Raw genomic sequence first — 14,598 nt, forward strand, 5'->3', positions numbered from 1 at the left:
AACTGAGAGCAGAAGGAACCTCTCTTTTCTTTTGTTCCAAAATGCTTTATAAAATTACCTTCAGAGGGTAACTAGGAATCTTAAAAATATTGTCCGTGGATTTCTGGGCATTGTTTCTGAATGCAGTTTATGACTTTCAAACTCAGATTAGACTGTTTCAGAAAATAAAAAAATGTGTCTGTCAATTGACCCAAACATATTGGTAGAATAAGAAACAATTTTTTTCCTCTGGGCACTCATCATTCAAATATAAAATGAGAAAATGCAATGTCTGTGCATACCAGAACACTTGGATAATTAACTGAATAGACACCAAAACAGGACAGTGGATTTGTTCAGGAAGTTCTTACAAGCCAGAATAGATTGGAACTATTAAACCTTGGCATAAATCCAAGCTAAGGCTCTAAAAACTACTTACATAAATACAGGCTTAGTTTTTAATGGAAACTACTGCTGCTTCTTCCTTTTACCAGTAAGCTATGGGGCAGACTTACCACCGGTTGTTCCCAGAAACAAGGGCGCAAGAAAAGGAGACATCTATAAAATGTTACTGGAAACCAAACGGCTTTGACAAATGAATAGGTTTTCAAGTAAATCAGGTAACAGACAATGTTCTAAAATATCTGTTTATACAAAGGGCATCCAACACTTCTTTTTATATGGGAAAACAGATTTTTGTAATAGTCATGATTTAGTAATATTGCTTCTCAAGAAATAGAATGATAAATTACTATTTTCCCCACCAACTAGAAAGCACTGTTCTTTTTAGAAGGCAATTTGAGTTTGAATGCTTACACATAACAAAGGAACTTCCTTACCAAAGATGCCATTACGAAAATGGAATATACAACCTGAGGGGGGTGGAGGCTGGGAAGCCTTTTTCCACACATCAAGCAAATTATCCTTAAAATTACATTATTACAATTTTAAAATTTCTTTTTCCATCAATTTCAACTATGTTAAAAATTGAAAGCTCTATTTTAAGATTTTGTATGTAGCCAGTTAATAAATTGTCGATAAGGAACAGAAAAGTACCTGGGCCATGCACGCAAACCACTAAAAAAAAAAAAGAGAAAGAAACAAAATTTTTGGAGCAAGTTTCTACTAAAATATGTTATATTTCATTACTTTTGTGTATTGGGAGCATGACCATTTCTATTTAAAAACAACAATAAGTAATGGATTTTTTTTTTTCTTAACAGTAGATCTGGACAAGCAGAAAGAAAGGGGGGACCCATTTTATTTTGCTTCATCAGAATATTTGAAAACTAGAACAATACAAGCAATGGAATTTAAAAATAAACAAAGCATACTGTATGACAGGAGGACGTGTCTTTAAGCTGACTTGTTTTATCTGGATAAGAGAACTGTACAAATCTCACACAAGTAAATCAGTGGTGTCTAAACCCATATAAAATAAAATACAAAATGCTAGTTTAACAAAGACCAAGGAAAGACCCTTAAGAGTTTGAGATCATTGTTTTGGAATCAAAACAAAAATAAAGCTATCTATAAAATTACCACTTTAGAAGGCTTGCCTAATGGGACAGCAATTAGATCTCAAAGAATCAAGTCATATTGCTGTCAGGTGCCCAAAACCTGCACAGAAGGCCAATACATTTTCTGCTAAAAAATATAAACAGTGGGACCAAGTAAAGGTTCAACTTAGAAAAGTGGGTCTAAGCAACAAAGTAATTTAAGGGAAAACAACTTTCCCAAGATGGGGAGAAATTTTCTAAAGCTTAAAAATGTGTATCCAATATTTATTGCTCTCTTCGTGCACTTATATACTCAAGCATCATAACACTTGATATAATATTTACAGTGATTATTCCATATCATTCCACACTGATGCCACGCTGTCATATGCAGTTTCTGTGGGCTCTGAAAGTGAGAGATTTTTACAATTCCTGAATATTGTCTGTACAAAATAATATACTGCATGCATGAACATGAAAGATGCAAGATGCATGGTGCAATGCATGCAGAATTATATAGTTTTGCTCTCCCTGCAAAATTCATAGCTAAATAGAGTGAGAAATGTGCAAGTGAAACTGTACCATTCAAGTACATACAGCTTGCTCCTGCTCCCCTTTCCAATCCCCCCCAAATCAATTTACAGCTGTACCAAACCATTTGCCAGAGTTTCAGATTCTGGTAAACAAGTTTCTCCGGGGACAAATAAGAGCACTCACAAACTTACAGCATTCTTCATTCCAGTTTGCATTGAAAACTGCCAATATTTACATATGCAACAGGTGATTCAATCATTTTTTACAACACTGAAAGCATTCAGTGAAGAAAAAAAATTGAAGATATTCAGAACCTAAAATAGCATGTTTAAGTATTTCATTCTTTTCTTAGCGATTTTTCTATTGAGTCCAATTAATCTTTTATGAGCTTGTGAACTTAGAGATTTTTTTTTTTTATAAAAGTTGATTGAGTTAATGTACCCTGCTAGCAGGTTGTTCCAAGTTTTATTTACAACACCTGGAATTTTGGAAAGTTTTCTTAATTATTTCCTTGTGAATATATTTTATATATATATATAAACTTACTGGATCATGCTAACAATGTCTCTTTTAGGGCCAATTTTACCATTTTTTTGGATGACACTCTTCTCCATTCACTTGATTTATAACTATGCTTAATCATCAAGGAAATTTTCAGCACATGTTTAGCATGCAAAGCAGAATATTTCTGGGAAGAGTAAAGACAATATTAAAGAGTTATGTGAACAACTAGGGGTAAAAAGTTGATAATGTGGGGAATATAATTTTCCCCTGTCATAGTAAGAGAGCAGGTGTTCTCAAACCTTAGCAAAGACAGTGGTACTTAGAACCTGGTAAGCTCCAGCTCTGAATGGACGCCCATATGGACACGTCTGCAACACCTACTAGAGCCACAGAATTGCTTTATTGCAAGAGAAGTCAATCAATAATGCAGGCACACAACTATTGCACTTAAATGCTACTGGCATTTATTTTGCCAAGTCAGATTCCAAAATCAGCCGCGAAGCCACACTTCTAATTCACTATCATCTAAATAAACAGATCTGAGGATACCTGGCTTTTAGTGGTACTTTGTATGTATTTTTATAGAACTTAGGCATTTACAACACTGTCATTCTACTTATTGCCTTACTAGACCCTAGCCTTTTAATCCAACATGATAAATCCAACCTCAAAGCAAATATGCTTACCTGAAAATCAAAGCCACAACACATATCTTGGGAACTGGGGGGGCAGTGGGTTGCAGTTATTTTCATCTGGCTTTTTTATCTCTGAAGACCAGATGTCTGCTCAAATCCAGGATTTCGGTTTGGTCCTTTCTCTTTAAAAAGTACCAGTTGCTACATGGGCTCAGTGTTAGAACACAATGCACTACAGCTCTTTCAGGACATCTGATTTCCAGTACACCCTGTCAATTTACACCAAGACCACAATGTAGCTTCACACCCATCTTTAGCCCTGGCACAGTGATATAGGCTGCAAAGAATTAAAGTCTAATCAGTTGCTTTCCTCATCCTTCCCACCTGAATCACAGATCCTTGTTCAGTTGCATTGCCTGCCTGATTGTTTCAGAAGGTTTCAAGTAATAAGGCTTTCTACTAACGCTGCCTCAATCTTCTGCAGTGCTGCAGTTTGAACACACACTAAAACTTAGCTACCGTCAATTCATAAATATAACACTGACTTTGATTCTGGTATCCTGTACAAAACCTGTCTCTACACAAATGGTTTACATGAACAACATGGAATCAATGTGTAATGTGGGAAATAAATAAGAATGTTGTTGCTCTGGTTTTAAGCTGCCAAATGCTGCAAGCTTTATAAATTTCTCCTTTTTAGAACAAAGGTGAAAGAACTTGGAACACACCCTTCCTGACTGCTTCAGTTTTTCACCTGTTCCGTGAAGATTTTGCTCCATAGGCACACAGAAGGAATTTGAGAATTTGCCCAAGGTGTTTTTTAAGTTCTAAGGACTGGTGAAAAAGGAAATTGAATACTGATCCACCTTTAATGTTGAAAAACTGGGAAGAATCCCTTTTTATTGCAATGAAAACCTGTTAACATGTCAAAATTACAGCCCTAAATTGTTAAACTGCCAAAAAGCTCTATCTTTACAAATATTAGAAAGTTTACAAATTCTCTCAAAATTACCAATGCTGCATGTAATCATCTACTTAGCAATATTTAAGTACTCTAATCTCTTTACATTTTTCTCTCACATGCAGAAAAATATAACTGAATGTTATTATCCATAGATTTATTTGCTTTCCCAGTAGACTACCTTTAAATCCTATTCAATGTGAGTTGAAATCTGTAGTCTTGACAGGTATGGTTTTCTCATCTAGTGCTTGAAAGGTGCAGTATTCTCTGTAGAGTGCCAATACAGCAGTAACTAATACAGAGAAGGCCTTACAGCAAAGCTTACCACTTTGCAGCATTTCATACCAATAAAAGTTTAGTTCATACCTCTGTGATTGGTGAGGTCTCTGGATCCTGAAGGCAGAGGCGTATAGTGCATCTCTGGAGAGGTGGAGGCAGCATCATTGGAGGCCTGTGTGATAAAACAAATATTAGCAGTACTCAGAGTGAAAGTCAATGATTACGCAAAGAGGATGCACCTGCAAGCTGAGTGCTATGGTGTGGTTACAGGTGCACAGGGTCACCGGCCAGAGAAGATTAATTTGTTTTTGTTAAGGCTGCCTGCAGTCCTTCAAGGTAGCTGTACTCAATTGTTTACACAATGATATTAGGCATCATTACTAAAAGAATATTTTCATACAGCTTACAGCTTCAAAAAATTACCATATTCTTCAGGAAATCTTAGGGCAATGTTCCTCTTGGTGAAACAGATTAATATATACCTGAAGGAAGTTAGGAGTGAGTCCACATGTAAGAAAGGAGACAGAAAATAGAAAGCTGGGATAAGATACCATATTTTTCAAAACTAGAGCAAAAAACTTATTCTGCCATTCCACTGTCCTGTGAGCTAAATGAAGGGATCTCTTAAAAATTATAATGCCTGTAATGCAAAAAAAGTGGACAAGTATACAGAATTGTTAATAACAAACACTTAAAACCCACACCAGAAGTCTAATACATTTAAAGAAGTATCAAGAAGACTTGTTCAGAATCCTTAAAAGCAAAATGTTAAGGGAAAAGAGAGGAAACCCAAATCTTTCCCCATAATAAAAATTTCAAGATCTTATGATTCCAATTTAAAAATATTAAGACTGTGGAGCTGTAGTTTGCAATAAACTAATCTTCATCCAGTTGTATGTTTCATCTGAAGGAAGAGCAATATAAAGTCAAAACAAGCCACATTCACCATCTTGCTTTTTAGTTACAGAGCAGCAGTGTTGCATTGTTAGGAAGAGATATGAAAATAAAGGAATGTGTTGGTGAATATGAATCATCATTACAGTTTTTAAAATGCAGTTTAAGTTAGATGGATTGATATAATGGTAGTGTTATGTCCAGTTTCAGGCATAGTGTTTGCTCTGGAGTGTTTACAATCTACCCTTTGCAATGTACATAAAAAGATGATGGGTTTTAACAGAAGACACAAATGACAGTGTTCACTAAAAGTTACCTGATAATTTCTAATAGAAAAGATAAGGCAAATAAAGAGAATAAATACAAAAGCTAAACTATTTATTGAATCTCATAATAATTTACTAAAGGGAGTCTTGAGAAAGTAATTGCTATCTTCTACGCAGGTTGTTCCCTAATGATATATTGGTTTATAAGCTGCAAAAGTCAATCAAAGGAATCCACCTCAATCTTACTTTTTATCTTGTAATTAATCATATCCTCAAAATATTTTTTTTTTAATTGAAATGAATTCAAAACCAGATTTACAAAGTCTAGTTAAGATAAAAGTGTAAAATAGGTCTACAATGTTTTGGAGAAGAAAAAGCTTAAATACTAATTCAAATCTTAATTGCCACACTAAACCTGAGACAACAATCAGAAATCCACAATAATGAAAATTAATCATGGTAATAGTTTCTTAAAGGCTGTGACTTAGAAATCTTCTTTGTCATAGCTGTTGGACTCCTAGATGATAGATATTAAAATGTTAAGAGGTAAGTGACTGAGTAGATTAGTGTACTAAGCTTTTGCTTTTGGAGACCAGCCGGCAATTTCTATGTCAGACCATAGTCATAGTCCCATTTTCATCCCTACCAAAAACGAGGCCATAACGTGAAGACGCATCATGCATCAAAACAATCATCTTAATAGGGACAGGTTTGCCTAAACAGCAAGGATGCTACTTATTGGATATGAATAAAAATCTAGAAAATCCTGCCTCCACTGACTCACCAGTGATAACATACACTTTTCAGGGTGCCTCCTTTTCAGAGAGGTAATGCTATAGACACAACTCTCACCTTCACCTAGAGTGAATAATACTTTGATTTTAATGAACTGTAAAGATGTAGCTCAATCTATCCTGGACTATGAAGTATTGGAAATCTTCCCTCTGATGACCAATATGAGCTGAGGGCACATAACCTCTCAGAGGATGAGACAAATGCCCCTAACACCCAGCAGTGTGACATCTGAAATGAATTCCAAGAACAGGCATCTGTTCACAACTATCTGTTTTCTTTCGGCTGAGTTGTTCTGGGTAAGACAAGAAGAAAAATGTCACTAACTATTTAACATAAGACTTCATCCTTGTAAATCACTCCAAAGCTGGAGGAATAAGTGGTCCCGTACTGTACACTCTAGATGTTATCTGCCTATTCAAGTGTACTTATTTGGGACTCTGATAATAGTGAAGGTTTCTCTTTGGTACTTTTATACTCAATTTAGACTGTTGACAGCTTGATGATAGCTTTTCCTAAAATTACTGGAAGAGACTTTGCCTTTTCAGCAATATACCACTGAGTGAGCAAAATTCAAGGGCTTCTAAAAAGCCTATTGGAGTGAAGGGGCAATTTAGCTTTATTTCCAATTTTAGGAAAAGCAAGAACAGGAGGGTTTGTTTATTGGTGTTTTGCTGTTATTTTATGTACAGTATATAATTCCCTGTCAAATATAGAACAGTTTTCATTACCTTTGAGCTAAGCATTCAGTTAGAGCAACTTTAATTCCATGGAATATCATCCAGGGTTAGGATTGTTTTGCACAAACACTGCCTGGAGTTCTGAATCACGTTTCTGAGTAAGCCTGTGCGCCAGCAGAAAGACAACAATTTGTTTTCCCTACCACATACTGACATTTGGCCCTAAGCTATTTTCCAAAGAGATTTGTATAGATTGTATTACTCTTAATATTCACAGGAATATTTTGACAGTGACAGCATTGACATGTGACAGTTATGTCTTCAAGTATTGGTGACATATGCATCAGAAGTTCTTGTTGCAGTGGAAGGTAACTACAAATACAAATAGCTTTGAGGAAAGCTGGTTAAAATGAGTGGTGGCTTCAGTTTTATAGCAACAGGTCACCAAATAGCTCAGTAAAGAAATTCTAACAGTATTATTACAGGAGAAGCTTGTATTATTGCAAGTGTTAAAGTCATCCAAGTTTTGCAGTCTATCATAGTATAAGGTATAAAAGTTACAAGGCCAATAAAGTTAGACTACTCACAGCCTAAGTTATGCACATAACCAAACATTTGCTAAATTGAGATATCTCTGTCTTCATATTAACCTGTAAGTTTTGTCCAAGCTAAGAATTGTTGTACTTGATACTAAATAGACAGATTGTAAGAAAGTACCAGATTTTCAAACCATGTTCATCAGAATTACGGATACTGTAGAAGCTGCAGTAGGAAAAAACCCAAACAACAACCAACCAAATAAACAAAAATAACCCAGCCAAAAAAAAAAAACCCCAAAACTTAAATTCCGAGTAGTTTTAACTAAAGCAATGGTTATTGTTTAGAAAATTTTTCTTTCTGTCAATGAGTAAGATGTGGCTTAATATTAGGTTATATTGGCTATAACGGAATATAATTTATACCCATTGATAGTTGCTATTCTTCTATTTGTGTCACATAGCTTGGATTTGTATCCCAGTATTTCTGTACTAATATTTACCCTTAATTCTAAGGCATGCCGCAAATTCTTTACACGCCTACACACATCAGTAACTGTAGTAGCCATTAATGTATTATACCTGACATTTTACAATACAGGAAGAACAGTAGCATGTTGGCATGTTCTTGACAAGGGTTCAATAGATATGTAACACACTTATGGAAAGATGTGGTAAGTAAAATTGTTTCAATACATACATACAAAGGAAGATTTGGTTAGCTAACTACATTTAATTCCAAAATATTTTCAGAGGATGTCACAAAGAGAAATCTTAGTTTGATCAAGACATCATCCAAAAGAGAGATGGTAAAGTGCAGAATGAGATGTGGTAGCAAAACCCAAAATAATTAAGAAAATATTATTTACTATGGAGCTCAAGACATAGGCTAAGGATTCCCTTGTATCTATTACCTTAGAAAGTTTTTAAGTGTTTGGGATTTCTCCTTTGCAACATGTTTCTCATCTAGCATGGAAATATCTCAAATCTCTAGCATTTCAGAGTGTGACTCATTTTTTTCAGGGAACAGATGAAGAGGCAAATTTCTTGGGGACAGCATGATACTCATTCTCTAAGTCTGACCCACAATTATCAAGAATTCTTGTGTTCTGTGATACTGTTGTTTATTTTCATTCATCACAGTTTTAACACTTGTCAAAGTCATCTAGTAAGGTCAGAGAGAAATGACCTTAGCAATTTGAAAGCTTGTTGCTTCTCATTTGGTGATTTACATTCAAACAAAAATGGAAAACAATATTGTGACATTGCAGTGATCAGTCCAATGGTACAGATCACATTATCAGATGCAAAACTTGGATTTAGTAAGGAAATATGATTTATTTCAAAAGATTTTTAATATATCCACAGGGAAGCTACAATTAAGAATGAAGGAAATCACTGCATTATCCATTTTTTAGACTGACAGAAACATTTCTCCAGAAAGGTATATGATTAATGGGACAATCTGTGGTATAGCTCCAACTGAAAGGATCAACTCGTACTTGCATTTGAAAGACTTTTCCTTTTATGTAAACAAACAGTAATATTTTCCTGATAAGCTTATTCTGTCTCAAAAGCACTCAGTGCTTAAAATTAATCATACTTTAACAGATACATGGCTTATTATAAATTTAAGAAAGGTCTGCATAAACATCTACTTAGGCTAAGGACTCATTTTGGATCTCTTGGGCACACATATCTTCCCCAAGAGACACAGCGGCAACAGTCTTCAATAATTCATATATGGTTTGAAAACTTGTCTAAATACCTGTGTACCAATATGTCAGCAATATGTCAATTCAACACCTTTGTAACACTGACAGCAGCAACTCACGCATCTTAACCCATGAAGCAGAATGATTTGTTCACATTGTGATAAAATGTACAGAAACTTGCCATGGAACTCCTCCTCAAGGGTTTTTTTCCCCCAGATATTAGATATAACTAACTAGAAATTAATTGTTTACAGATTAAATATACGTATAAATCATGTGTAAATGTGTGATGAGGAACACACTCTGCCTAATAACAGAAAAAGACTTAAATATATTCATTTGGGGTTGAATTTATGACATAGTTGCAGAGAGTATCAAAACACTACTTCAGAGGGACTGTTTCTTCCCATGAGTTTGCAGAGCACCAAACACAATGGCGCTTTGATTTCACTGTGAGGTCTTTGAGAGCCTCCTGATAGCAGAAAATATGACAGGAAGCAACAACACACCAAGTCTTTAACCATTTCATCCTAGGGAACAGTTAAGGAAGAACAACTTTATTTACAACGCATTGGCTTTTCTATGAACTATGAACATACAGCCAGTGAAAGAAAGGGATAAAGTGCAAAAGAAGGGACAAAGAGCCTAGAAAACAGGCAAAAGTGGGACCTTAAAGGACCACTAGATATGGCAGGCTACAAAAGGTCTTGCTTGCTTCTCCCTAGCTGTGAACTAGGCTTGAGGTCTCAAATGGGCCAGCCTGAGCTCGCCACCAATCCCAACACCCTGATATGTCCCAGAAAAACAACAGGTGGTATGGCATGCTTCCGTGGAGAGCCAGCGTTCCCTCATGAAATGGGATTTCCCAATTCTTAAAACCTGGTTTTAGACGTTTGACCATGGTACTGAAAAACAGAAGAACATAGCAGATGAGCATTGGATGGAAGGTGGAAAGGAAGGAAAAGGGTATCACCCACTTTTGTCTCAATCTCATGCTTTAAACTGTGCTTCTCATACTTTGCTGAACGTCACAAAGATCTGAATGACTTTCTTTCATCAGCAGTCATTTTTAAGAAAATTAAAAGTAGTAATTTAACCAGTCCTAATAAAGATGACAAACACAATCTGATTATTCTGAAATAATATGCCATTTTCATTTACTTTTATAAACGTATCTCATTAGAAAGACTTTCCTAGGGAAATATAGGGAGTCTTTTTCCTAAGTTTGGGGGTTTTTTTCTTATTAATAATAAAGAGAATTCAGGAGACAAGAAAGGAGCTTAAGGGCAGGTATTGGTAGGATAAGGGATTTTTTCGGCTTTACGCTTTTTTTGCCTACTAATCTAATACTCATAATTTTTCAAAAAATCATCAAGAGTCTGACCTTCTAAGTCTGTGATGCGTACCTTTTAGTATGATGTGGACGTGAAAAATGTTTTTCTAGTATGCAAACACAAAGTAAAGTGTGAAGGGGAAAAAAAAAATAATAACACTTTAACATTTAGAAGAAAATGAAGTCAGCCACGCACTGCCAACTGGCACTCAAGAGTCTGGGAATCTAGTTAGACTAAAGGAAAGTTTCATTTGTTTAATCCCTGAATTCCATTTTTCAAGGAAAAAAACCCAATATTTGTATGGTACTAGTAAAGGAACATCCTGTGTAGTATCAGGCTACACTGCACATCTGCTGCAGTGAAACAAATTTGTAGAGACTGATGGTTCAAAAATACAAATGGTCTGCTATTTTTGGCAACAACACACGTTCCTTCAAATACTTTCAGCTGCTAAAGGAAGTAAAGGGGGGACTGTAATTCAGATAAACCAATCCTCTTTGAATCATGGTTTGAGAAACAGTAAAATTTAAATGACTCTGCTTTCCAAATTAAATCTCTCTACTACACATTTCCTTTTTATATTTCTAAGCACAAGAATAAACAAAAATCATCTAATATTTATACCTATGTTAGCAAAAAATGCTGCAACCCATTTCTGACATTTTTAAATTTAATAAATAACAAAAGTGTTTCAGCTATAATCAAGAGTGTGACTTTGAACTTAGCAAATATTCATTCCGGACATTTTAGCAGCCTATTTTCATATGTGATGCTATTAATAGAGTAGGCCAAATTATTGTCATACTAGGATGACAAGGAGAACAGTGAACAGTATATTTTGGTTGGCCTTCCAATTCCAATAAACTTTAACAAGAAAAGGCAAGAGAATTTTGCTTATTTAACAGAAGTAGTGGAGCTTAACAAGATTCAAAGCATTTCAGAATATATTTCCCTTATTCTCATATAAGAGAGATTATCAATTCTCACTTGAATTTACTCTACCTTTTGGTTTTCACTTAATGTTAAATTGCCAGGTTGAAAGCAGGGTGCAACTGGATCAAAAATGTAAATGAACATCAGATAATTCTTATGCATTTAGGCTTAATTGAGTGTAATCGATATGTCTGGTGTGCAGCCAAATTCAAGTATTGTGAAAAGCACCTAATGTATGGACATTATTTTTGGACTACTGAATGCCAGAAAATAATGAGCTGGCATTCAGCTATGGTGAATCAGACCTTGAATTTTCATCTAAGAGCAGTTTTGAATTATTACTAAAGATAAGGTGTAAATGTGCAAGGGAATTTTATCCATGTTTCTTCCATGAATCATAAATGAGGAAAAAAATTACAGTCTAAATTGCACTTAAAAGGAATAAAGTCTTTTCATGTCATACATGATTTATCAAAATGATCTCATTTTAAGAGTACTGTGATGTATCTTGATTAATAACATTAGTAAGCATGATGAATGGCCTCTTTAATGGTAACACAGAATTTATTGGCAAAATCCCTACTTCTACCAAAAAGGGTGGGAAGTAAAACACACAGCAGCTAGTAACTTGCAGCAACAGCTTAAGTAAACTCTCTCCTATGTATTTTGCATTTAGACATCTTTGAAAACTCTTAATTTGAGTTTTTTCTCAGGCTCGTTTTGAAAGCAAGTGACAGACAGGTTTTACGTAATGTGGCAGCTCTATCCACTACCAAAGTCACTTTGCAGTTCCCTGCAAAACAAGCTGAACTCTGCATGTACTGTAAGAGGATGTAGTGTATTAAGGTCTTTCAAGAACATCAGCCCCATCCCCTTATGACCTTTTCCAATATCCTCTTCGTTTTGCTTTAATATCCTAAATGCTTCCCTTCTCCCATTACTCCCTCCTCCCCCTCCCCCCCTTTTTTTAAGCCTGCTCCAGCCTGCCCTAACTAATTTCCTTTTGGGCTGACAGATCAGAAGCCTTCCTACCACTGTTCCTTTTAGACCTGTGAAGCCCTCCTCGTAATCCTGCTGCTTGTCCACAATTAATCTTTCCAGTTGCCACATTATTAACACTACCACCCACAGACAGAGGATGCCTGAGCACGGCTGGACACTCACTCCCCACTGGAGCATCAAAGTTGTCAATCACACACTAGTCAGAAAGTTGCCTGCTGTCAACATCAGAGGTTTTCATCCTCTCCTACCCGCTGATCAAACATTTTTCTTCAGAAGATTAATTCCAAGTCCCCACCCATTTCCTCCCATATCCTCTTTCCCTTTTAGGTTTACTCAATGATCCATCTTCTGTATGGAAAAGGAAGCCGTGTATAATAGAAATCCTTTCAAAACAAAAGTTCAGCAAAACTAAATTTAAATCCCAGCTGTTATCAACCTCTCCCCCCCACCACCCCACCCCCTGCAAGTTAAACACCTTAAAGAGCTTGGATTAGATGTAGTCACAAATGCCTTTCTTTGATCAAAGGCTCCAAGACTTTACACAAATATAATCACAAGGCAATGACTGCATCTAAGGAGCCTGAATTGATTTGTTCTACTGTAACATATAGCACACAAAAACACCCGTTAGGTTTCTTGACTTCCAAGACCGTTCTTTTGCAATTTATATCACTCAAAAGCCAAGAATTTTAGCATCTTCCTAACACTATATTTTCAAGCCCAGTAGAAAAAAAAAAGTGACTTCTTATTGCATGGTACGTGCTTTGTATTTGTTTAAAAATTGTATCTTAGCTACTTACATTTAAAAGCAGAAGGATGCAAGAGATTCTGCAGCTCACTCAGTTCAGTTTAATGTGTTGAAGGAAAGGAACTTCACTATTACCACCTCTCCATAATCATATACCAGATTCCAATATTTTCATTTGTGATGAGTTAAACCTTACTGCTCAAGTGGCTCAGTATCTTTCATTATGGTAGATAACAGGATCTGTCCCTAAAGGAGCACTTAAACATTCTAGAAACACAACAGTGAATGAAAGGAATATCCATTAATATAATCCAACAAGCAAACTATTCACTGTAAACTTAATGCTAAGTTTTACAATAAAAATAAATCCATTTAAAATCACACTACAAAATAAATTCAAAGTTGCTAAATCACACTCATCCCTAAAATAGATTTTTGAATGCTATTTCATCTCTTAGACTGGTATTAATGAAAATCAGGAAATCCACAAAAGACCCCCAAAAGTATAAAACAATAAAGGAAAATCTGCTGGCCCTTGACTCCTGGTCTGATTTGGGGAAAGTAAGTCCAAGCAAGAAGTCCACATTTTAACTTGCATTTCTTTACCAGCATGTTTACCTTCTTCACCTTCTGGGAACACACATGCTGCCTTCTTTTCATTTACAGTATGTAGGCTTTAATAATAATAATAACAACAATAAATTCAATAATAATTAATTTAATAAAAGAAAATAATTAGTTTAATAATAATTAATAATTTAAGCCTGTCATACCCCACACCAGAAAACTCTTCAACCATTGCTAGAGAATTCTGAGTTGTCATAGACAGCTATTCTTTGAAGCGTCTTGTAAAGTGAACCACAAAAAAACTTCTAGATGCTAGCAGATGCTAACCTGTTTCTAAGTTCCTACCTCACCAATGCCCAAACATGCCATTTATAACATTTCACTCATCGCCCAACAACTCTGAAGCAGTAAAGGAACAATACTAAGTTTTTAGATATTACAACTTCAACAGAAGGTGCAAAAGCATAGGTAAGCCACTTACGCAAAGGGAAGTATGCTGATAACGTATTAGATTCCAAGTTTTCTTCAGGCATTCCCTGCAATATTTTTCAACCAATTATATCACAACTACAAAACACAGCACTATTGGAGTAATTGCTGAGCTCGATACCATGCTATAGCATAGCAACTGTATATGAGCTACATATAAACACAGATGCAGAACTCAAATACAAATTACATACAATACAGTAACTTCTTACTTTTCATAGACATATATTTTGAAATACAGCCCATTCAGA

General features: G+C 35.4%; 1 protein-coding gene across 1 annotated transcript in view; it reads right to left on the reverse strand.

The window, feature by feature from the left end:
- Positions 1–14,598, reverse strand: part of LRMDA (leucine rich melanocyte differentiation associated) — a 694,168-nt gene that overhangs the window by 106,613 nt on the left and 572,957 nt on the right. Inside the window, exon 6 of the mRNA XM_069796267.1 lies at positions 4,479–4,563. Coding sequence (XP_069652368.1) covers positions 4,479–4,563 — 85 coding nt within the window. The remainder of the gene's footprint in view (positions 1–4,478; positions 4,564–14,598) is intronic.

The sequence above is a fragment of the Haliaeetus albicilla genome, chromosome 11, assembly GCF_947461875.1.
Source record: "Haliaeetus albicilla chromosome 11, bHalAlb1.1, whole genome shotgun sequence".
Taxonomy (NCBI): Eukaryota; Metazoa; Chordata; class Aves; order Accipitriformes; family Accipitridae; genus Haliaeetus; species Haliaeetus albicilla.